At 40.0% G+C, this 26,847-nt stretch overlaps 1 protein-coding gene across 1 annotated transcript in view; it reads left to right on the top strand.

Moving 5' to 3' along the window:
* The first annotated feature begins 8,398 nt into the window (after positions 1–8,398).
* Positions 8,399–26,847, top strand: part of LOC137502930 (uncharacterized) — a 42,969-nt gene continuing 24,520 nt past the window's right edge. The window contains exon 1 of the mRNA XM_068230138.1: positions 8,399–8,648. Within this exon, the coding sequence (XP_068086239.1) occupies positions 8,588–8,648 (61 nt within the window). The 5' untranslated portion in view covers positions 8,399–8,587. The remainder of the gene's footprint in view (positions 8,649–26,847) is intronic.

Genomic DNA, 26,847 nt, shown 5'->3' with positions numbered 1-26,847 from the left:
TATGATTAGCGTAAAGTTACGATGTTTTAGAAGAAACCAAGTTTCAGCCTGTTGAGGGCAGACATAGCTATGTGCGTGTTTGAAATTATAAAATTAACCTCGTCTATAGCATGAGGATTGAAGAGAACGACTATTTATCAATAGACTAAAGTTACGATGTTTTAGAAGAAACCAAGTTTCAGCCTGTTGAGGACAGACATAGCTATGTGTGCGTGTTTGAAATTATAAGATTAACCTCGTCTATAGCATGAGGATTGAAGAGAACAACTATTTATAATTAGCTTAAAGTTACGATGTTCGGAAGAAACCAAGTTTCAACGAATAGAGGTCAGACATACCTTAAAATCTTCGCACTGCAGACTGTTACTCGGATGAATAAAATGCGTACTTTCAAGCCTGTAACTCGAATGATAATATTCTGGTCGTGCCTAAAAGAAAAGAACAAACATATATGCATGTAGTGTAGGGTACATCAGTTAACCTAGCCATCTTTACAACTCAAAGTTCGAAATCATACCTTAAAAATGCACGTGCTGCAGACTGTTACTCGGATAAATAAAATGCGTACTTTCAAGCCTGTAACTCGAATGATAATATTCTGGTCGTACCTAAAAGAAAAGAACAAACATATATGAATGTAGTGTAGGGTACATCAGTTAACCTAGCTATCTTTACAACTCAAAGTTCGAAAACATACCTTAAAAATGCACGTGCTGCAGACTGTTACTCGGATGAATAAAATGCGTACTTTCAAGCCTGTAACTCGAACGGTACCTAAGAAAAAAGAAAAGAACAAACATATATGAATGTAGATGTCTATTACCTAGCATAGAAGTTGCTTTGCGAACAGTAACTAACAGTTCTACCTTACCTTAAGATAAAGGCTGAAGAATAATATTCACAGCAGACAGTACTTAGACGGGAGATGTGTGCGTGATAAACGTATACAGAGAACTGTGAGCGCTTCACGCAGACTGCAGCGAGTAAATATGCTGCTTGTTACCAAGCGGATGTGAAAATCGCTGACAACTGCAGTACAGTCGGAACGAAGTGTTTATGCAACAAGAGCTCTCCTGAAGTCCCGCAGGCTGACGTATTTAAGCCGGAATCGAACCTCCTGTTGATGCCGAGGTGTCAGAATTTAAGAGTTCTGCAGCGGATCGAGCCTTGGAATGTTAGCGCGCGATCCTCGACTTCTGGACTTAAACGGGAAGGTACTAAGCTACATCCGCGGTATTCCTTACCTGTAGGTACTTAAAGGTATTGAGCTAAAACTACATTTAGCTAGATCATGTATTACACGTTATGACGATCGCGCAGGTCCCTCGCCTAGCATTTGCTACTTTTTTACGGCTTCCGACAGTAGGAGTTCGAACCTGCTATCTCCCGAAGTAGCGGGAATGATTGAAGAGTGTTGAGGGTGATTCATTTGTCGGATGGAGGCGTTAAGCTGTGTGCAGGCTTCTTCGGTAGGAGAAGGCTATGTGCCGGCACTGGGATATCTAGTTATAAAACCCGCTACAACAAATTTATCGCGTATACTGCGATTTAAAATCCTAGTCAGGAAGGGTAGCCGGTCGTAAAACTATGGTGTATGATCTAAGAGGCGGGGTGTGCAAAAAAGACTGCATTAAGTAAGGGCTGTTGATAGGGGGACGTTAAACCTTGTGCAGACTCCTTCGAAAATGATTGTGAGTACAGGAGTGTTGAGGGTGATTCATCTGTCGGATGGAGGCAATAAGCCTTGTGCGGGCTTCTTCGGTAGGAGTAGGCTATATGCCGGTACCGGAATATCTAGGTATAAAACCCGCTATAACAAATTTATCACGTATACTGCGATTTAAAATTCTAGTCAGGAAGGGCAACTGGTCGTAAAACTATGGTGTATGATCTAAGAGGCGGGGTGTGCAAAAAAGCTAGCATTAAGTAAGGGCTGTTGATGGGGACGTTAAACCTTATGCAGACTCCTTCGAAAATGATTGTGAGTACAAGAGTGTTGAGGGTGATTCATTTGTCGGATGGAGGCGTTAAGCTGTGTGCAGGCTTCTTCGGTAGGAGTAGGCTATGTGCCGGTACCGGGACATCTAGTTATAAAACCCGCTATAACAAATTTATCGCGTATACTGCGATTTAAAATCCTAGTCAGGAAGGGTAACCGGTCGTAAAACTATGGTGTATGATCTAAGAGGCGGGTGTGCAAAAAAAAAAGCTAGCATTAAGTAAGGGCTGTTGATGGCAGTTGTTAAACCTTGTGCAGGCTCCTTCAACAGGAGAAGCCCACATGCCGGCGTCGTGCAGGCTCTTTCGATAGGAGTGGGCTATATGCTGGCACTGTGTGTTTTAACCTCTCCGTACAATCATGTTAGGAGCTTACACGGTGAGTTACAAGTCGCTCATCAGCACACCGTGCCTTTGTTGAAGGTTAGTGTAGCCGGAAGATAAGTGTACAATTTCAGCTAACACATGCATTCCGCACCTCGCTCTGAATGACTGCGCCGATACAACTTCTAAGATAGTGTTCTATGCAGTAGAACAGAAAATGTAACCCGTTCCTAGAGCATAAAACTGCAAATGTTTGAAGCTCCTGCTTTTACAGCTAGATGGTTCCTAACGTAGCAGGGCCGGGATTAAAAATATGTTTTAAAGCCGAGTGACTCCTCCTGACGCAGGAGTTTAAATCGCAAGAATTCGTTTTCCGACCGGTTGCCCTTCCTGACGCGAGATTTTAAATCACAAGAATCCGTTTTACAACAGGATACCCTTCTAGGATTTTAAAAAGCTGTATCTAGCCTCTTACATCATACACTATTGTTTTCGACCGGTTGCCCTTCCTGACGTCAAAGAACTGGGATTAAGAATCTGTTTTACAACTTCTAACACGAGAATCGGGGATTTACAGCTAGATGCTCTTCTTAGATTTTAAATCGCTGTATCACGAACTATTGTTTTACAGCTGGATGCCCTTCCTGACGCAAAACTATGATTTTAAATCGCAAGAATTTGTTTTAAGACTAGTTGCCCTTCCTGACGCAAAACTAGCAGTATCTAGCCTCTTACATCATACACTATTGTTTTCGACCGGTTGCCCTTCCTAACGTCAAAGAACTCGGATTAAGAAACTGTTTTACAACTTCTAACACGAGAATCGGGGATTTACAGCTAGATGCTCTTCTTAGATTTTAAATCGCTGTATCACGAACTATTGTTTTACAGCCGGATGCCCTTCCTGACGCAAAACTAAGATTTTTAAATCGCAAAAATTTTTTGAGTTGCCCTTCCTGACGCAAAACTAGCAGTATCTAGCCTCTTACATCATACACTATTGTTTTCGACCGGTTGCCCTTCCTGACGTCAAAGAACTCGGATTAAGAATCTGTTTTACAACTAGATGCTCTTTTAACATGAGAATCGGGGATTTACAGCTTAAAGATGGCGGATGACAGCTGACAGAAAAGCATATAGGTTTGTAAAGCACGTAAAATTTACCGCCACCACATTTCAAAGGTGAGTAGCTAAAGAGGGGGCAGCACGGTGATTAAAGATGGCGGTTGACAGGTGTCAAAAAAGCATGTTGATTTGTTTCCAAACAAGAGCACGTGGAATTTGCCGCCACCACATAGAGGGCAGCACTGTTCTCTCTGGATTAAAGATGGCGGATGACAGCTGTCAGAAAAGCATATAGGTTTGTAAAGCACGTGGAATTTGCCACCGCCACAAAGAGGGCAGCACGGTGATTAAAGATGGCTGCTGTCAAAAAAGCATGTTGATTTGTTTCCAAACAAGAGCACGTGGAATTTGCCGCCACCACATAGAGGGCAGCACTGTTCTCTCTGGATTAAAGATGGCGGATGACAGCTGTCAAAGGTAAGTAGCTAAAGAGGGGGCAGCACTGTGATTAAAGATGGCGGTTGACAGCTGTCAAAAAAAAGCATGTTGATTTGTTTCCAAACAAGAGCACGTGGAATTTGCCGCCACCACATAGAGGGCAGCACTGTTCTCTCTGGATTAAAGATGGCGGATGACAGCTGTCAGAAAAGCATATAGGTTTGTAAAGCACGTGGAATTTACCGCCGCCACATAGAGGTCAGCACGGTGATTAAAGATGGCTGCTGTCAAAAAAGCATTTTTCAAATTATCCGCCACCACAAAGAGGGCAGCACTGCGCTCTATAGATTAAAGATGGCTGGTGACAGCTGCACGTGGCTTTGTTTATCTCACGCTAGTGAGGTTAAGTTGGTAGCACTAAGGTTTGGGCCCGCCAAGATGGCAGCACTGCCGATGACAGGTGACGAATTTACATCTACTACGATAAAGAGGGCAGCACAGTGCTCTGTAGTTTAAAGATGGCGGATGACAGCTGTCAAAAAAGCACGTGGCTGTCAAAAAGCACGTGGCTTTGTTTACCACGCGCTAGTTAGGTTAAGTTGGTAACACTAAGGTTTAGGCCCGTCAAGATGGCAGTACTAAGGGTTAGTGATGCGTTGTTGTCTGTCAAAAAGCACGTGGCTGTCAAAAAACACGTGGCTTTGTTTACCTCGCACTAGTTAGGTTAAGTTGGCACTACTGAGGTTTAGGCCCGTCAAGATGGCAGTACTGAGGTTAGCGATGCGTTGTTGTCTGTCAAAAAGCACGTGGCTGTCAAAAAACACGTGGCTTTGTTTACCTCACGCTAGTTAGGTTAAGTTGGCACTACTGAGGTTTAGCCCCGTCAAGATGGCAGCAGTGAGGTTAGCGATGCGTTGTTGTCGATGACAGCTGTCAAAAAGCACGTGGCTTTGTTTACAAATTCAAATCTCCCGCCAAAATTCAAATTTCCCGCGGGAGGAGGTGCCCGAACCATCCAATTATACTACTTAGGAGAGTTGGTGGTATACAATTTCTAATCATTAGATTGCATGCCAAAAGCCTGGATTAAATTCCAAACCTCTCCGCAGTGCTCATAGGGATTGAGGGCATATGACGCTGTTGATGGTGATTCTTCCGTCGAATGGAGACGTTAAGCCTTGAGCAGACCTCTTGGTGCTATTCGACAGAAGTAGGCTATCCCTACTATCATATATGTATCGCGTCATTCATTTCATCTCATTAACTCCTCTGATGCGGTTGACGCCAGGAAGGGCATCCGGTCATAAAAACCCGACACGACAGATTCATCTCTCCTCATGCCCGACCCCGTAGAGAAAACGGGACAAACACAGATGTTATCTTTCTTTGGTCGTTCGGCTGCAATACATTCTTATTTAGAGCATCACGATGGTTACTGCAAGACAAGACCATCATAGTGTGTTATCCAACTGTTCGGTGAAAGGTTTTCTTTAAATAACACCTTTTCCCTTTTGAGAAAGCTGACACCGTTTTTGGAATTCCTGATCTCTCACTAATTGTCTTATTTTCTTGGAATCCAAACGACCATTTCTGTAACTGAATGTGCAGGTTATTTGGCATTTGTTACTCTCCTCAGAGAGATGCCTACTTCTCAAAATGTACGCACAGTTGCCATTCGCTTCGTGAAATCGCTGTGTCGCACATAATAATTTATGATGGAATCCGCAGACTGTTATTCTTGTGATCACATGTGGTAGGTAGTTCATAATGCTTTAGTCCATTTCGCTCTATCAGATGTGGCTTAAAATTTCAGTCGTAACTTGTAGGCCCTATATCCCGTTCATATTCCTTTCTTCGAGAAGTGTATCACTCTGCCTTGTGAATAACAGTGGTTGACGGATTCAACTCCTCAATATAGTCTACAACAAAGTGGTTATTTAGAGAACTCGTACAGGAATCTCGACTGCGTATTCGTTGATACGCATTTTACTTACCATTTAGGAACAGTGTTTTTAGGTCCATAAGTATGGTTCCCAAATGTAAAATATATCTTCTCGGTGCAATTAAATAAGTGAGGTCGAAATTTGCTCAGAGCACCGCCGTCTCAAGGCTACATACTGCCTGCTGTATGCTATGAGGTTAACATGCTTCTCAGCCTCAGCGTGAGCTCTTAGTGTCACAAACCTCCACTAGGGCCGCCAGTTAACGCACCCAACTTATCTCCGTACCCACTTTGTTGTGTTCCAGTGCGTTTGCATCGAGCATTTATGTGTGTGTCTCTGGTCGTAAAATGATGAATTGTTGTGTTCCTCTCTGGATATCATAGCAACAAATCCAAATTCTGCAGGTATGAGGATTCCTGAAATCCCCACAATAAAGAACTTTGGGAAAACAGGCTTAACGCTATCAAGGCAATGATCAACCAAGAGTAGTCAATGGATTCTATCCGATTTTTCTCGTGTTTGTAGCCTGAATTTTAGAGATGAGATACAAGATAAAACTAAAAGAAAAATATATTGAAGCCAGAGAGCGTCTTCGAATTATCCCCATTACCTCCTAGCCAGAAAAGTAGCTCCACGAGAGACTAGACAGCAACAAGATAATTCTTAGGAAGAAATCTCTGATGAAATAAGGTCTTCAACCGCAGGCAATACATTGGATGACGAGTACGAAATTCATGTGAACAACGATGTCTCAATCCAAGTCAGTATTCTAACGAGTAAGAATGACAGCAGTTATCAGAAAATCAGACATTAGAGGCTCCAATCGAGAATTCTGAGTCTGAGATAACAGCTGATGACTAACCATAATGAAGTTTAAAAACTACGGAGAAAATCCTGAGACAACTCAGAAATTGATCGTCTGAATAAAGTAAAGGAAGCAGCTAAATATAATTAATAAAAGACCGTTTATCTTTAAAGTCAAACCCATAATTTTAGCAAGACAAAATCCGCGTGGTCAGAACAAATCGCACGGTACTGTGTGGCGTGGGGAATAGTATCCCAAACGGTTACGAATATGGCAGAACTCCTGGTCTAGTGTCAGCTCCGTCACAAAGTACTCTGGACAGGTAGCCTAAATGGAAAATGTTGATAGTGTTTGTCGGGATTTCCCAGTTACTGAAGAAAATACTTAGAACTTAATGTAAAACACTTAGACCAACAGAGATTGCCGATTCAATGCCTAATTAGGTACGGCTCCTCTACGACCGAACCAGTGACAAGTTTGTTTGCGTGGTCAATGTTAAAGGTGTATGCGGCATTGATATTGAAAAATCTCCTGCTCTCGCGAATAAACTGTTGTGTTTTGTTGTAAACGGACTTTCAAAAGAAGTTCTCTATTCCTGATACCTACTTCCTGTGTGACTCATCCATGTTATCTTAGTCATAAACTTCTTTTCAGATTTCAGTATTACCATTTGACAAATGTGAAGTCCCATTTCCTAGACAGTGAAATGACAGCAATGGCATCATCACCTCCAAATATGTGGGAGAAGTTTATCACCTGCAGAGAGACTTGACATCGAAGCCTGTTCGGTATTATGAATAAACAGAGGAATTTGGTAAAGATTACTGTTCTGCTGTATAAATATTTCCCTAACACTCGCTGCTGCTATTCGCTTCATGAAAGAAAACCATGCTCGTTTATAAACACATGTTTTAGACTTTTCATACGCGGAATCGACGGTGCGCTTCATGGAATCGCTTAACAAATTTTTCACATTCCACTACGTCCTTGCCAGAACTTAGCACATTCGGCAAAACAATCCAGGTTGTGTGCATTTCTATTCACCGGCAGATAAAATATTTACAATGGTTGAATGATGATTTCAATGAGTACGATGAAATAGTTCAGTTCGAATCAAAACGTAGAAAACTGAAGTGTATGACTAATGAGACGGCAGATGCTGTCTCGCTAACTGTGAAATCTATAGTGGAATGTGTGTCTTATCTGTTACAAAATGGGTTACTTTAAGTTATCACTACATGACTTTCTGGAGACGCAGTAAAAACTGTTTAGCGCAGTGACATTGGGAGGTGGATGTAATGACATGTCTGGCGCACGCGCTGCAATATGTACTATAAAACGTATCCTGAAATCTGGTCATGAACAAGGGATCAGCGAGTGATTGAAATTTTGTTGCGTCCACTGCTGGTAAATAACAATAACAATAATAAAAAGGACTGAAAAGGCGCTCCGTGTCGAGAAAATTCTGAAATGTTTGTACAATGCAACAGTGGGATGATAGTAATATATCTACTGTAACTGGTAAGATTTTATATATTTTACGTTTCTATATCTAAAGCCAAGCTCAAATGTCAAAAGTTAGTTTCTGTACGTGCATTTTCTTCTCAATTAGTAACATGTTAAGGATTATTTTTCACTTTATATTGGCGTTGCGGACCATCTCTCATTTAACCAACATGTGCTGTGGGTGCGGTAAGTGCTGCCATCTGCCATGTCGCTGTAAACGCATTTCTGGCGGCACAGAATAGGCAGTATATAGAGATTGAGATGGCGGTGGCTCAGAGACAGTAATCTAGGCCTGCTGAAACAGTAATGTACATTGGATGATAGTTGAATGTTTTTTAATGCATTCTTAACTTTCATAACGTGCGGAGCGAGAGAAATATTCTGCTCATCATTTCAAGGAAATATTACAGTGTATTGCTGATTTTAGCCTACGAAAGTGAAACTATAACTAATTTTAGCCTACGTGTTTTACTATTTACGGTAAAAGATACTATAATCTAATAAGATTATGGAGAAGATGTTCGGCATATTACTCCTCGTGTTAACGGTGTTCATCCATACGAGTACCGGTAAGAGCAATCTTAGCACTTCTAGCTTTTCATTAGTGTAGTATTGACTAGAAATTGTTGCGATAAACTTATGTGTAGAAATGAATTGTCCCATCTTTAATTTAAATATTTCTTACATATTTGCATGAAGTATTCCAACATTTATTCAGACATTGAGTTACAATTTATCGCTAATTAGCACTTGTACATTTGTCCTTGATTTAACTTTGAACGCATTTTTCAACTGCAGCACATTTTTGTACTTACTAAATTGAATTTCTATTTCCACTAGTTAATATTTTAAATTCGCCACCACTAGACGTATAGTGATTATTGTTTTCTAAGTTTACTATTTACGGTAAAAGATAAAATAATCTAATAAGATTATGGAGAAGATGTTAGGCATATTACTCCTCGTGTTCACGGTGTTCATCCATACTACCACTTCATGCAAAATTTTGTGGAAATTTATTTCTCTTTCATTGATTAAACTTTTTACATTTTAATTGGGACAGAATGAACCTCCATGCTTTGACTAGTAAAGAGAACACGTCCCAAAATGTTCGATTATTGGTACTGTTAAAGATTTTCCCCCTTCATTTGATAAGATGTGAAAGTTATGACTAACATCTTGAAGTACGTTTTCTTTTCTTTCTTTTCTCCAACTTATTGTGGTCGGTACTTGATGTTACTTGTTACAGTTTTATGTCTGGATACCTTTTACGATGTCAACCCTAGGTGGACAGTGTGTTTTCATACGGTAGTACGGTACTGCGTAGTGTAGTATGGCGAGGGAAAACAATGTGGATTGGACAGCAAATTACTCTTGACGAAATTCGTTCAGTTTCGATAACCTTTTAGTAGGCGTACACACGAGAGCATGGTACCGGTACCCTTTTCGCAAGGTATTCAAATGCATTCAGGTATGGGCGAATGTAACGCTTCAGTTTTGTAAAGCCTATGGTAGAACCCGTGTAAACTGCGAAACGGGTGTCTATATGTCTCAGTTCATAGCGTTGCTTACGTTATTATACTAGGCTGGGAAATATAGGGCTCGCTGGCACGGTTGCCAACTCCTAGATACTCATTATCACTAGATATGGATTTGAAAATCACCAGATCTGGATTTGAAAACTCTATAAATTATCCAGATTTAGTAAGAGAAGGCATTAAAATTACACTTACCTCCTTTCAATTGTGCTGTTCTGCCTCTGGTGTCCTCTTGCGAAGATAAGTCTAGCCTATATTATAGCCATATGAATACAAGTCACGATAAAACACTAGCACTGTTATAATAATAAAATGTTCACTGCGTTTTATCAATTATCGTAATCCTAACATAAGTCTATTTAATTGCAAACTCTATAGGTACAAGGATTTAAAAAACTGTACTATATTTGTTTATTTATGGCTGATCTGTAGAAGTTGAGGGTACTTGGTCAGGATAGTTGTATGACTCTAATGTGCCTATTTTCTGCAGTACTTCTTTCGGTAGATCGTATGTATAACAGCATTTCCCTGCCCTATTCAATCCTAATTTTACACACATGACCGAATGGAGAGTTTGAATTGACATTGTATTTCTCAGTTTATTTTTAGTTATAGTTTAGTTTAGAGACGATATAGCTAAATTTGCAAGTTCGCTGAAAGGGTTTTCTCCAGTTGAATCACTGTACAAATGAACTTCTGCCCAAAAATTCACAGTGTCCTTAACTTCAGTCCACTGGATATGATGCAGATTTCTCCACTGGTTTTCTACTGCCACAACAACATTATTGTAAGCATAAAAGAGTTGTGCTATATCAATAATTTGCAACTTAAAAGGCCTTAAACAATTTTTATGTGAAAAGAGAGGCATTTTTTCAAGGATCCCTATATTTTCAGGTAATCTTTGCCTCAGTTGTTGGATAAATTCAACAATGAATTGCATGCTTCTATCGCGTAGTTGTTTCTGTTGGTCTTCAGAAAGGGAGGACGATGATACTTTAGTTTCTAAATCATAACCTAGGTAGGGCTTTGGGTCCAGATGATTATTAATTTCTATTTTCGGGACATCTACTTTGACACTGCTTAGTAGAACCTTGGTGCATAGTGACTTAAGGAGAAGGATTAGGTCACCTAATAATTTTGTAGGATCTTGGTTTCGACTTTCGAACTTCTTATTTACGGTCTGCACTTCACCCAAAATTGGCTTCAGAAAAGACAAGTAGCCTACAAGTAATTCTGAGGGTCGCGATACGTTGAATATAAGATATCGGCTGTATAACAGCGATCTTTAACTCTGGGGCTGTACCTTAATTAAGGCCACGGCCGCTTCCTTCCCATTCCTCGGCCTTTCCTGTCCCATCGTCGCCGTAAGACCTATCTGTGCCGGTGCGACGTAAAGCATCTAGCAAAAAAAGTTATCTTTAAGACAAGGGATTTCAAAGTGAGTTTTTAACTCGATCCACTGTTGCATTATTCTTGTCACTGTACATTCGATGGGCAGTCACCGAGTTTGGCTTAACTGTACTAATTTCAAGGGAGAGTCGCCTTCATTTATTGTGTCTTGATTTATCAGTTTCATTTATTGTCTCGTATAATTCTTTGTATACTACCTGCCATAGAGATGATTGTGAAAACCAATTGTAACTTTCCCTTATGAGGAAATCTAAGTTTCTCGGCAAACACCTTGATGCATGTGAAACTGTCAATTGTAGAGAGTGACAAACGCATCTGATTAATTGTAGATTTGGCATTTTAGCCTTTAACTTTACATAAACACCATGATTTATGCCTACCATAACAGACTCATTGTCTGTTCCTATTGCTTGTAATGTAGTCAAATCCAAACCTTTATTACACAGACATTTCTCCAAAGCCTCAACTATATCATCAGCTCTACATTCTGACAATTCTACTAACTGTAGATATGTCACGACAATCTCTCTTTTACTTTTTGAATAGTATCTTATAAGAATGCCTAGTAACTTGGTAACTGAAATCTCATTCGTTTCATCCAACAACAAACTATACCCGTTTTCACTTTCATGTAAATCATCTATCAAGTCCTTTACAAAATGAGGAGCTAACACGTTTTGTATGATAGCAGTGCATTTTGTACGATGCAACTTCAAATTATTAATCTCTTTGCTATCGGGAAAATTTACTTTATACAACTCGCGAAAATGGTCAAACACTTGAACCGAGCAATGTTCTGCTATGAAAAGTACCGTTCTTCCTTCCACTAAATTTGTCTCAAGATTAACTGGTTTAAAATTTAAAGTTTTCTGCCTATTAGAACTAAAGGGTTCGGCTGCCTTGATGTGTTTAGCAGTGTTCCTATGTTTTTCAGTATCTCCTAATACAGCACCTTGTTGAGTTTTACAGTATTTGCAAAAAGCCTTTGGTGGCATTTCCTTCTACTTTTAGTAACCACTTCTTATACCTATCATCCTTAAGCCATTCGTCTCTAAATCGCTGTTTATACTTTGTCCACAACTATACTAACTCTGTAATTAAAAATTTTAACATAAATTAAGAAGTAGACACTACCAAACAGTCCCAACTCAAAAGTCCAGCGCACTATCTTTAATCAACACAGCGACATTGGCACTGGCAGCTGGGCTCCTCGCATGATTTCTTCTAACTTTTCCAGTTACAAGTACCGAATGATGTCGACCGAGCTATTATTCACCTTAATAATAAGGTCAATAATGCATATAAAATAATGTCATAATATTTTACTAAGTTATACGTCTTACGACCGTGGTTATTTTTTAAAATTGAAATTTTATTATAAAATCACCAAATGTCGCTAGATTTTAAAGAAAACACCATATTTTCGACATGTCGCAAAATTGAAAATTTGTCAATCAATCAATACTGATCTGCATTTAAGGCAGTCGCCCAGGTGGCAGATTCCCTATCTGTTGCTTTCCTAGCCTTTTCCGAAATGATTTCGAAGAAATTGGAAATTTATTGAACATCTCCCTTGGTAAGTTATTCCAATCCCTAACTCCCCTTCCTATAAATGAATATTTGCCCCAGTTTGTCCTCTTGAATTCCAACTTTATCTTCATATTGTGATCTTTCCTACTTTTATAAACGCCACCTATTCGTCTACTAATGTCAATCCACGCCATCTCTCCGCTGACAGCTCGGAACATACCACTTAGTCGAGCAGCTCTTCTTCTTTCTCTCAATTCTTCCCAACCCAAACATTGCAACATTTTAGTAACGCTACTCTTTTGTCGGAAATCACCCAGAAGAAATCGAGCTGCTTTTCTTTGGATTTTTTCCAGTTCTTGAATCAGGTAATCCTGGTGAGGGTCCCATACACTGGAACCATACTCTAGTTGGGGTCTTACCAGAGACTTATATGCACTCTCCTTTACATCCTTACTACAACCCCTAAACACCCTCATAACCATGTGCAGAGATCGGTACCCTTTATTTACAATCCCATTTATGAGATTACCCCAGTGAAGATCTTTCCTTATATTAACACCTAGATACTTACAATGATCCCCAAAAGGAACTTTCACCCCATCAACGCAGTAATTAAAACTGAGAGGACTTTTCCTATTTGTGAAACTCACAACCTGACTTTTAGCCCCGTTTATCAACATACCATTGCCTGCTGTCCATCTCACAATATTTTCGAGGTCACGTTGCAGTTGCTCACAATCTTGTAACTTATTTATCACTCTATAGAGAATATCATCCGCAAAAAGCCTTACCTCCGATTCCATTCTTTTAATCATATCATTTATATATATAAGAAAACATAAAGGTCCGATAACACTGCCCTGAGGAACTCCCCTCTCAACTATTACGGGGTCAGACAAAGCTTCACCTACTCTGACTCTCTGAGATCTATTTTCTAGAAATATAGCAACCCATTCAGTCACTCTTTTGTCTAGTCCAATTGCACTCATTTTTGCCAGTAGTCTCCCATGATCCACCCTATCAAATGCTTTAGACATGTCAATCGCGATACAGTCCATTTGACCTCCAGAATCCAAGATATCTGCTATATCTTGCTGGCATCCTACAAGTTGAGCTTCAGTGGAATAATCTTTCCTAAAACCGAATTGCCTTCTATCGAACCAGTTATTAATTTCACAAACATGTCTAATATAATCAGAAAGTATGCCTTCCCAAAGCTTACATACAATGCATGTCAAACTTACTGGCCTGTAATTTTCAGCTTTATGTCTATCACCCTTACCTTTATACAGAGGGGCTACTATAGCAACTCTCCATTCATCTGGTATAGCTCCTTTGGCCAAACAATAATCAAATAAGTACTTCAGATATGGTACTATATCCCAACCCATTGTCTTCAGTATATCCCCAGAAATCTGATCAATTCCAGCCGCTTTTCTAGATTTCAACTTTTGTATCTTATTGTAAATGTCATTGTTATCATATGTAAATTTTATTACTTCTTTGGCCTTAGTCTCTTCCTCTATTTCGACATTATCCTTGTAACCAACAATCTTTACATACTGCTGACTGAATACTTCTGCCTTTTGAAGATCCTCACATACACACTCCCCTTGTTCATTAATTATTCCTGGAATGTCCTTCTTGGAACCTGTTTCTGCCTTAAAATACCTATACATACCCTTCCATTTTTCACTAAAATTTTTATGACTGCCAATAATGCTTGCCATCATGTTATCCTTAGCTGCCTTCTTTGCTAGATTCAATTTTCTAGTAAGTTCCTTCAATTTCTCCTTACTTCCACAGCCATTTCTAACTCTTCTTTCCAGTCTGCACCTCCTTCTTAGTCTCTTTATTTCTCTGTTATAATAAGGTGGGTCTTTACCATTCCTTACCACCCTTAAAGGTACAAACCTGTTTTCGCATTCCTCAACAATTTCTTTAAACCCATCCCAGAGTCTGTTTACATTTTTATTTACCGTTTTCCACCGATCATAGTTACTTTTTAGAAACTGCCTCATACCTGCTTTATCAGCCACATGGTACTGCCTAACAGTCCTACTTTTAAGACCTTCCTTTTTATCACATTTATTTTTAACTACCACAAAAACAGCTTCATGATCACTAATACCATCTATTACTTCAGTTTCCCTATAGAGCTCATCTGGTTTTATCAGCACCACATCCAAAATATTTTTCCCTCTGGTTGGTTCCATCACTTTCTGAATCAGCTGTCCTTCCCATATTAACTTATTTGCCATTTTTTTGGCCATGCTTCCTGTCGTTCGCATTTCCTTCCCAATTGACATCTGGCAAATTCAGATCTCCCGCTACAATCACATTTCTTTCCATGTCGTTTCCCACATAGCTGACTAACCTATCAAATAATTCCGAATCCGCATCAGTGCTACCCTTTCCCGATCTGTACACTCCAAATATATCAAGTTGCCTATTATCTTTAGAAATGAGCCTTACACCTAGAATTTCATGTGTCTCATCTTTAACTTTTTCGTAGCTTACAAATTCTTCTTTCACCAGAATGAAAACTCCCCCTCCCACCTTTCCTATCCTATCTCTACGATACACACTCCAGTGCCGTGAGAAAATTTCTGCATCCATTATATCATTTCTCAGCCATGATTCAACTCCTATTACAATATCTGGTAAATATATATCTATTAAATTACTTAATTCTATTCCTTTCTTTACAATACTTCTACAGTTCAACACTAACAATTTTATGTCATCACTACTTGATTTCCAGTTCCCTGTTCCCTTATCACCGCTCCCTAGGCCATCCCGTTTCCCTGAATGTACCTCCCTATTACCCTTCCAAACAAATTTCCTAACTTATACGTACCACTGCGGTTTAAATGAAGGCCATCCGAGCGCAGATCCCTATCTCCTACCCACCCATTAGGATCTAGAAATTTCACTCCCAGTTTCCCACATACCCACTCCATAGTCTCAGTTAAATCCCCAATCACCCTCCAGTCAGTATCCCTCCTACACAGTATTCCACTAATAACAATCTCCGCTTTCTTAAACTTCACCCGTGCTGCATTTACCAGATCCCACACATCTCCAACTATGTTGGTACTTATGTCAGCTTGCCTTACGTTGTTGGTACCAACGTGAAACACTACCACCTTCTCCTTCCCCTCCTCCCTCTCTTCTACTTTCCTCAACATCTGCCTCAACCTAATTCCTGGATAACATTCTACCCTGGTTCCCTTTCCTCCACACACTTTCCCCACGTGTCTAACGATGGAATCCCCCATGACCAGAGCCTCAACCCTACCCACCTCATTTGATCCCCTCCCCTCCTGGTCAGCGCTATCTTTCCTGATAGCTGCAGAAAAGTGCTGGGAGTGGGAAGGAAACAAACATGGCCCCCGTGCTAGCGAAATGAACCGATTATGCCGGGAATTGAAACCGGGACCCCTGTGACCAAAGGCCAGCACACTAACCATTTAGCCATGGAGCCAGACTTTCATAACAGTAACCTGCCCCCATACGAAGAAAATGAAAATATTAATGTCTATTTACTTGTATAGTTGTATTTTCACCGTGGTACGCACAAGTACTTAGCATTGTGGCAAATGCGAACTATCAGACACTGTATTTAAATTTGTAGCACATTATATTTCCACAAAAACGTGCTATACGATAACAACTAAATTAATAAATTACACGAGAAGTATTACGTTCCTTTAATTTACATTACTCATCACGTGAAGATACAATGCCTGACCTAAACTATGAGGTCTCATTATCTTAATAACAGCTGTTTATGTAAATTCTGATGTGATAAATTTAAAGAAAAAACATGCAATATACTTTAATATAAATTTTTGTCTCTCAACGGTCAGAATTATCCTAAGAATGCCCCCAATCCTTATGGATTACATTCACAAGTACAATTCGTACCATTCGCTTAGCTCGCCTCAATTGATCAGCTCATTGGCTTGGCGCACTTTCTACAGTACGTCTTGTATATTACGAAGGCAGTGACATCACTAAAGTAGGTTTGGAACTGAAAATAATAGTTACAAAGTGTAGAAAACAAATAGCACTTACAGTGAAGCAGACAAATAGTATTGCCACTTTAAAAGAGAGGATGAATGAACTCAAAAATGAAAAAAATAAGCATGGACTTGAGAGTAAAATAAATACAATTAAAGAATTAGCTGAACAAGGTGATTTGAAAGCAAATTTCTTAATTGAGCAGACAGGCTTTTTGTAAACAGAAGTGTACATTCAGAGAGAATACTACAAAGGTTTGCATATTACAGGTCATCCACAGGCTACAGGTTCCTAAAATCTCTTAATATTTTGCACCTAGCACACCAAAATTTTTTAAGAATCTTACATTGGCTATTCCTGAGGAGAGATAGGAATTCCTTTTTTGGTACGAGGTCGTTTGATTGCAGAAAATAACTCTTTACAGCACGATAATGAAAAACGTTGTTTCACTCATCATAGACGAGATGGCAATAAAATCAAAGCTGGTCTATGACAGGAATTTGGATAAGCTTCTTGGCATGGCTTATGTACTGTAGAGAGAGATTCTGTTGGTATTGAAGTCAAGCTTTCTAATAAATTGCTCTGCATTCTTTTCAAAGGTCTTTCTACACATTACAGGATTCCTGTGTTATATTGTTGCACTTTATACACAACAAACCTTTGAACAGAAAAGTGTTAAAGCTAATTAGGCTGGGTGTGATGTGAGATTCAAATGGTGACTGTGAACTGGAGACCCATTACAAAGACTACTTTTTTAAGTATTAGCTTTTCTTTCTTTCTTAATCTGTTTACGCTCCAGGGTTGGTTTTTCCCTCGACTCGGCGAGGGATCCCACCTCTACTGCACCAAGGGCAGTGTCCTGGAGCGTCAGACATCAGGTCAGGGGATACAACTGGGGAGAATGACCAGTACCTCGCCCAGGTGTCCTCACCTGCTATGCTGAGCAGGGGCCTTGTGGGGGGGATGGGAAGATTGGAAGGGATGGACAAATAAGAGAGAAAGAAGCGGCCGTGGCCTTAAGTTAGCCCGGCATTTGCCTGGAGGAGAAGTGGGAAACCACAGAAAACCACTTCCAGGATGGCTGAGCCCACCTCTACTCAGTTGACGTTCCGAGGCTGAGTGGACCCCGTTCCAGCCCTCGTACCACTTTTCAAATTTCGTGGCAGAGCCGGGAATCGAACCCGGGCCTCCGGGGGTGAAATTCGTTTTGACTGTGGATCCACACTACGATGACTCATAACATCAAGATACTGGTGTAAACAAGTTTCCAACAAGACATGTTAACATCATATTGACGGATTATTTCACTGTAACAAAAATGGACCATAAGCACCATTCAGAACATGTGGTTTCTCCGTAAGTAACATAATTAGCTATATATTAGCGAATTTTCACAAGCACTTGTCACAAGATTCATGCTGAACATAAGAAGACATTCAAAACTTGTCTTAGAAAGGCGATCCCAGCAGGAGAACTGAAAACTAAATTCTGTGACCCTACTTCTCATGGCTCATTTCCCAGTCTTGGATAATAACGTAAGCAATGATTCCTAGTAAGTATGCCAATGGCTGTAGCCATGTTGAAACACTGGATCTCGTGAGATCTCCAAAGTTAAGCAACATTGGGCGCAGTCAAGATTTGGATGGTTTGCCACGCGCTGTTGGTGGGGGATAAGGGAATGGAGGAACTGAAAGGAACTGGCCACCCTACCGTACGTAAACTGGCACACCTCTGTGGAGGTTCGGGCCTCCCTTCGGGCAGAATACAACCTTACCTGCTAATGTCACTGCTATCATGTCGCAGAAATCAATTGGGGCCTCCGTAACCTTTGCGGTAAGTTCTTGAAGTAGCTTGGTGTATAGTCTTGTAGATCCAGCGTGATCCATTCGGAGTTCCTCTGTAAAGAAAGTTTCCTTTGTTAGTTCGTATGTAGCCTTGAAGGGTTGTATGTAGATATCGTTGAGTAGTGGTATAATTATATGAAGAAGAGTGTGTAAAGACTAACCAGTCCCAAGCCCGAGGAATTAATTATACATAGGTAAAAATCCCCAACCCGGCCAGGTTATAGGATGCTGGCACCAGAATCACTTTCGCGTGGCTTCCAAGCCACGTTGGGATTCCGGGAAACAAACATGCGGATGAAGCTGCAAAGGAAGCTGTACTTTAACCTCCAAGACCAGTCAATGTACCTGTTAAGGATATTTGTTCTCAGCTAGGTCGAACCATTTTGGCGTTCTGGGAATCGGAGTGACTAGATATCCGAACAAGCTGAGAGCAATTAGGAAGACAACTGCCGTGTGGCCATAGTACTATGCGGGCTGATGATAGGTCATTTACGATCCACGCACTCTTATCTCCAGAAGAGGGAACCCCCCCCCCCCCAGTGTGTTCTTGTGGTGCCGACTTCACCGTGGCCCACATCCTCACAGAGTGCGCCGATCTCTCTGGCCTAAGATGGAGCCTTGGCCTGCAGGAAACACTCGAACTCATACTAGCCGATGACGCGACTACTGCTGATCTCGTCATCCGCTTTATGTGCGACAGTGGACTTATCAAGGGTATATAAATTACAAGTGTACTTTTACTCAGGGAACATACGTTCCCTTTTGATACGCTAGTATCTTTTCGGCCTAATTCTATAATTGTATTTTGTTTTATTTTGTACTGCGTTTCAAAATTCCTTCGTTGAATAAATAATTTTGTTTTATATTTTAAATTTCTTTTCCACTTATTTGTTCAGAGAGAATGATTACCTCGTTGTACTTCCTCTTAAAACAAAAATCACCACCACCACCACCACCGGCCCGGAATCGAACCTGGGGCCTTCTGAACTGAAGCCAAGGAGTCGGACCTTGAAGCTCATTTTTATGAGATTAGTTAATCACACTGCTCTAAGGGCTACGCCTTGTCGATACAGCTTTCACTCCCTCAAAGTTTCACTAATCTTCAAAACAGTTTCCAATACTCACTGTGAGCACCAAGAAAACATGTAACACAACCATACTTTCATTTTCTCATATCATTAATTACTTCAAAAGAGTGGTACACAGATATTTATTTGGTCTCATTAATTAATTAACTAAAATATAAATTTCTAAACTCTTTTATGTCCGAAAATCTGGTGGGGCTAAGCCCCTTTAGCCATTAATGATGCAGCATGGCTGTTACTTCCCAAGTACCTTGCCCTCTACGATATTCTTTAAATTTAATTTTTCTCGCTTCCATCTCTGCTATTAACTAGCCCGCCTGGTGGCCATGATCTTTAAGGTGCTGAAGTCTAAACAGTCTGACACCGAGGTTAGCCGGTTCGAGTCCCGTTGGTCGAAAAACTTTTCTCCATCAGAATGTTGGCCGCAGGGTAGGGGAGGTGGTGGTAGGGTAAACTATACAGTTATTGGCCACTTAAGGATAATTTGAAGTTTGTTATTCAATAAAATTCATGAATGGCAGTAAATAAATTTTTAAACAAATTTTTGGGATAGATATTTATTTCTAATACAAGGAGGACTAAGACTCTTGTGATAAAATAATATTACAAATTTATACATTAAATTATTTATAAGTTTGTAAAATTGTATAGTTATTGGCCACTTCTGACAGTAATTGTCCACATGTGGTACAGTAATTGGCCACTCTATACTTCTACTGGTGACGTTGTATCTTGGGTTTATTGAACAATCTATAAACTCCTATATAACAGTGTATCGTACTTTTCTTGGAACACACGTTTTACTAGGTTATATAGTTCACCATCATCATGCACACTATTGTCAGTGAAATCTTCAATTTCAATGGCTGATTTCATATTGTAGCAGAAATGGCAAAGGAACCCATCCTCAGCCAGGGGAATATGATTTTTGTGGTTGTTAGGTACACATTTTTCGTGAAATGAACTGCGGCAATCGTCACAACGTATTTCCCTCCCATTTTTGACTTTGCCATGGCAGATGCAAATAATTTCCTTTTAATTGTGCATCTGTCGCGTTCCTTGCATTCCTTTTCTCCTTTCAGTTCTGCACGTTTCCTTTTTCGTTGTTCTTTCTCTTCCTCTGCTGCAAGTTTAGCAAGGCGCTTCTTCTGAAACATGTCTTGATATTTTTTTGATGTCACAGCAAATGGCTGTCTGTCTGTGATCTTCTTTCCCTTACGCTTAGGAGTTTCAGGCCAAACAAGAAATTCCTCCATATGGTCTAAACGGGCTCTTTTGATTACTGAGGTAGTCGTGCTGGTTGAACCCTTTTCCTCCTCTCCTGTGTACATTCTCTTGCTGGAGATATTGCTAGTTTCTGCTCTTATTTGGCTGTTCTGTGAGGCATTATTTGGGGTCACATTGCTAATGATATTTCCTGCCCCGTTTCTCTCAGGAGTCCCACTAGTGGATTGGCAATCAATATCCTTCATATTGGATGAGTGGCTGTTACAATGAATCATGCCACTTGCTGCGCTGCTTGATTCAGCGCCTGACATTCGCCTGAAGTTCTTCTCTTTCTTGAGATATTTCCATATTCGGAACAAAGAGTGAAAATCTTCGCTGCTTTCTCGCAGAACCGTCCCATAATTCATAACTACATTTGAGATATTTTCATCATTGCAGGGAATCTGTCCCATTAGATTTCCCCAGACATTTGGAGTAATCCACTGCATCAGGATTTAAAGGACAAATACCACATACTTCAAAACCTTTCGCCAGGGTTTCAGGTTTAGCAGCAGACTCAAGTACCTTCTTCAACAGAGGAGCAAATGACAATTTGTTTAGAACCTCACCTAGATTATTAGAATACCAATCATGCACTGCCTTTCGCCAGCATACTTTCAGGGGCCGAAACACAGCAACATCTGCAGGTTGTAAGATGCGGGTAGCATTTGGATACAATGCTATTATTTCAATCTGTAAATCACGGGACAAGACACTTAATTGATAAGTTAGGTGTGATTTATGTCCGTCAACAAACAATGCTACTGGCAGTGTTATACCTTCAGACACAAGAAAGGGGTGAAACACTTTTGCTATATTTTCAAAAAATACCTCGGAAGTCATCCACCCACTGTCGCTTCGAGCGATTCCCCATTCCTTGGGAACAGATTCCGAAACCTTTTCAGGAATTCTTTTATAGGGATAGACAATCATTGGGCGACATATTTTCCCACTGGCCGAAAAGGTGGACATAACAGTTATGTTCTCCTTAGAAGGTCCCTCCTGTACCGAATATACATTTTTTGCTCCCTTCTTCACTAGCACTCGACCCGTTGAGGGACATATTTGGAAACCTGTTTCATTTCCGTTGAAGACTCTAGATGGGTCTTTCATAGCCTCTTCAAGATTTTTCTCTTTAATATACTCCTTTACTTCGGAAAACCACTTCCTAACATCACTTTCCGAGACATGTGAACTTGCTGCTGTTACTGACTCACTAGTTCGCTCTGTTATTTGAGGATGACGACGCAGGAAAGCCTATAAACAAGAAAGGGAACTCAATATTTTCAGAAGAATTTACAGTTACATGGATACTAATCAAAAGTTCTACGAATATATTATTACCTTCAGCCAGCCTTCACCTGGGTGGTTGTTCCTGAAAGGGTTCGGCCGTGGATTTAATGTAAAAAAATTCTGTACGCTGGAAATTATGTCTTCTCTCTTTCTCGGAAAACCTTTCCTTTCCATTTCGAGAATCCACCTAGAAATATTAAATTTCCTTTCCATTGTTAGGAACCATCACAATAATGCATGCAAACTATGTATCTCTCTACTTCATGTTACACATTTTGAATCATCTTAGGCTAACCTGACTAAAGTATCCTCTTCCTTCGTGAGAACTGGTGATGGACCAAAAGAATCTTTGTGAGCAGGGTTTTTCAATTTAAATTGTAGACTGGTTCGTGGTAGGCCATATTTTTTCGCCACGGCTCTCAGAGATTTTTCAGGATCATTGTGTATTTCCGCTATTGCTGCTTCCATAGCAGCAGGATCGTATTTTGGAAGTTTAGGCATTTTTGAAATTACCTACAAAGTACCAATCAAAAATTGTTACAGTAACGGATCACACCCAAAACAGTTATTGGCCGGGTGGCCATTAACTGTATAGGTTGCTTTTATTACAAAAACCAAGGAATATTGATATTCTGATCATATAAGAAGCTTGTCTACCGCATAAAAAGTACGATTTTTATAGACTCCCAAAACACAGCTATTGGCCGGGGTGGCCATTAGCTATGTAATGCAATTTTTTCAGTTACAGTTATTGGCCACCCACGTGAATGGTACACACTGCAATGATTCTTATAAATTATCACATTAACTCATTGGTTATTAACTTAACTCACCTCAGTAACCTTGCCTGGAGTGTAGGACAGTATCAAAACACTATCAGAGATATTTCAAATAAGTCCTGACACTAAAGAAATTCACAAGAAATATCACAATATTAAACACTGTGCCAGTTGAGTGCCACCATTTTGAACTCTCGCAGATAATGGAGGGAAAAAGTTCCATGCTCATGGAGAATAAAGGATAGGTCTACCATCTGGTGACAAAAATCAGACTTTAAATGCTACAACTGCCTTGTAATTGAACTTTAAATCAGTATTGGCCAATAACTGTAAGGTGGCCAATTACTATATGGTTTACCCTATACAATTTCTAATCACTAGATTGCGTGCTAAAAGCCTGGATTAAATTCCAAACCTCTCCGCAGTGCTCATATGGAGTGAGGGCATATGACGCTGTTGATGGTGATTCGTCCGTCGGATGGGGACAATTGGTGATATTCGACAGGAGTAGGCTATGTGCCGGCACCGGGTTTCACCCTCTCCCTTCCTACTATCATATATCACGTTATTCATTTCATCTCATCCATGAACTCCTCTGACGAGGTTGACATCGGGAAGGGCATCTGGTCATAAAATCTCACTACGAAGATTCATCTCACTTCATACCCGACCCCCCAGAGGAACGGGACAAGGACTGGACATACATACATTCTGCAATGTTCTTCTATCCTCTGTTCATAGTCTCTAGCTCATGATGATGGTTTGAAATTATGAAGGTGTAGTCATGCAAACCGAAGATGACTTACCTGTCTGCCTCGAACTATAGTGCCACCATTCCAGTCTTCAAATACTTCCCTCATAATGTACTCACTGTAGATGTTGAATAGGAGAAGGGAAGACTGCACCCCTGTCTCACACCAGTGAAAGGTGAGAAGACATCTGAGAGGGTGCCATTGACTTGTACCGTTGCTGTGTTTGAAGAGTACAGTTTCTGGATCAAGTGAACCAGGTGTCTCGGTGTCCCCATTTCTATGAGAATTGTCCACATTTTCGACCATTTTACCATGTCAAATGTGGTAGTTATTTTTACTCACAAGTAAACCTTCACTCATTTGATACCAATTTGCCGGAAACCCATATATTTTCTGAAAGCTTATGTTACAGTAGAAAAATATGAAATCTTAGGGGCAGAGGGACAAGCATTTAAGAGCTATAGGACCCAAAATGTATCAGTAAAGTGTTGGAAACATGACACCAAAAGTTAGTAAAATGCTCGTTTCACATATTTATATGAACTAACAGTATGGTAAGAAGGTGGAGATCTCAATATAAAGGAGGAAACACCTCGTTAAAAAGAAACAATAAAAGTTGGGATGTTGAAAATGTGACTTTTTATTGACTTCAAACAAAATCTATTATGGGAGACAATTAGTGCAATTCATCAAATAAACAGTGAGATGGGCAGAAAGACAGTTCACAATGGGCACATTTTACAAAAGCAACAGCCGCACATTTTGCACATGCATCATTTGTCACTGAATCGAAGCAGTAATCAATTGGCGCAGTCCACATTCTAGGTTCGTCGTCCAAGTATCCGCCCTTATAAAAAGCATACTTAATCAAGTTTTTTAAATGAGGAGCACTGAACTGATATAGGGAAAATGACTGCAGAGCCAGACAGCTACTGCAATGCCAAATGTGCTCCTGTGTCTCAATAATGTTTGCATCCGTTTTGTAACGAACAAAAGATGTGTGTTGTCTAAAAAAATGAATATCTAGAGACTGAATCTTCCTCGTACATCCTTCAGGTACCAGTTCTTTTTTGTAGGAGTTTACCATCATGTACTTCGGAAGCAGACAATGCATGATCTTCGTTAGAACACCATGAATCCGCTAAAAGCAGAATTTTCTTCCTGTCATCAGGTATACTTGGCCAAAATACGTCACAATAGAACCGTTTAATGTCTGCTTTCAAAATGTTTGCTGTTTTTCCAGTATACGACCTTATATTCAGATGACCTGCCGGTTTGACTGTGGGAATTTTCCAGATGGCTCGGATACAAGCACATACGTTGGCCGCAGTAATTTTCCTTCCATTTTAATCACAGGCATAATCATTAAACTGTGCTGTATTCCAGAGACTGATCCAACAACAGTACGAACAACTGTTGTTCCCCTGGTTTGCAAGGTTCAATGGCCATGTAACTCTTCGTCAAATCTACTCTGGTAAGCATTGAAGACATGTGTCGATGGAAAGTTTTCTGTAACGATGCCGTTGCGAATCTTTGCAATAAAATCATCACTCGCCTGTGACAAGTTCGCCTCCTTATCCTACCAATTCCTGCCAACTTTGTGGGTTATTGCTCTGTCAACAATGTTATTCCACTTCTTGAAGCAATATACCCTGGAATCAGAAGCTTTAAAATCGACTGTATTTTGCGGATCCATCACTATCTTAAGTTGCATGGACCTCAGTCGCAATGTCTGGTTGAGAATAATTGCTCCTTCTGTTTCCTTTTCTTTGAATTTCTGCAAAACAGCCTGATTGATTTTTTGGATTGAGGGCGTATTAATTTTTTTCTCCGTTTGTACAGAATGTTCATGTTTTTAATTTTCTTGAACTGTTTCATTACTGACGCATGCAACAGACGTTTCTTCCGAGGTTCGCCTATCATAGGATATGTGGTCCAGTACACCTAAGCGCGCTGCTTGTAAGCAGTCCAGTTCCCTTCTGTCATATTTGCTGGACCATCATGCTTTCGCTTTTTGGGCGAAGGCACATACTCAGATGACGATGAACTCGAAGTAGAGGGAAGCGACTGCTGCAACAAGCATTGCAGTTCCACATCGGCAGTATGATCTCCAAAGTCTATTTCCTCATCCCATTCCTCTCCATCGCTTCCAGCAAATCCTAATGTCCGGATCTCTTCCACAATTTCCATATCATTTTCCAGGAGAGTAGTTATGTGTTTTATCATCTCCGATTTCTGGATGTTCGGAGATCGATTGCTTGTTCTGAATTGGGAGACCAAGGCAGCTACAATGACTTTAGGATCCATCTGCGCTGTAAGAAGAAGACATACAATATCTTAGTACTTTACAGCAACATCACATCATCACCCACAACGTATCATTAAAGTGTGTATTGATAGACATAATCCCGTAATAATTAATCGACAAATGATGGGTGTGCAAAGTGTAAGGGTGTGCTTTTGTAAATGTGTCCATTCTGAACTCTTTTTTTCCTGTCTCACTATTTATTTGATGAATCTCACATTGATGGTCTCTCATAATACAGTAGATTTCATTTGAAGTCACATTTTCAACATCCCAACGTTTATTGTTTCTTTTCAACGAGTTGTTTCTTCCTTTATATTGAGATCACCTTCTCACCATATTATTAGTTCCTATAAATACATGAAAAAAGCATTTTAGAAACTTTTGGTGTCATGTTTCCAACACTTTACTGATACTTTGTGAGTCTTACTGCTCTTAAATGCTTGTCCTTCTGCCCATAAAATTTCATGTTTTTCTACTTGTGATAATAAGCTTTCAAAAAATATGTATGTGTCTGACAAATCGGTATCAAAGGAGGGAAGGTTTACTTGTTAAATGCAATTGAGTTTCATATCTATATATTAAGAGTTTACCAAAAGCAGCTTTGGCTAATCCGTCCGTCCGTTCTACTGGACCATTTGCTCATTTTCGTTTTATTCTCTCCGGAATTACGTACCAGTGAATCATTAGACACTGATAGGTCTCTTAAGTTCAGCCAACTTTGTGTCATCATAAAATCAAATCATTAAATGATCACTCCATTAATTGCAGGCGAAGGCCTACCCTTACCCACAGTACATTCTGTACTTAGCAGGTTGCTGAGCGACTAACACTTTCATTAATATTCTGATATATACGATTTTAATCATTAGTAATGTCATTATATGCAGCCATGTTTGATTACTTCATGTCAAGCCAGAGAGTACACACTTCCTCTGAT

This window comes from Anabrus simplex, chromosome 13 (genome assembly GCF_040414725.1).
Source record: "Anabrus simplex isolate iqAnaSimp1 chromosome 13, ASM4041472v1, whole genome shotgun sequence".
In the NCBI taxonomy this organism is placed as follows: domain Eukaryota; kingdom Metazoa; phylum Arthropoda; class Insecta; order Orthoptera; family Tettigoniidae; genus Anabrus; species Anabrus simplex.
This window is presented reverse-complemented; position numbering and strand designations above follow the sequence as displayed.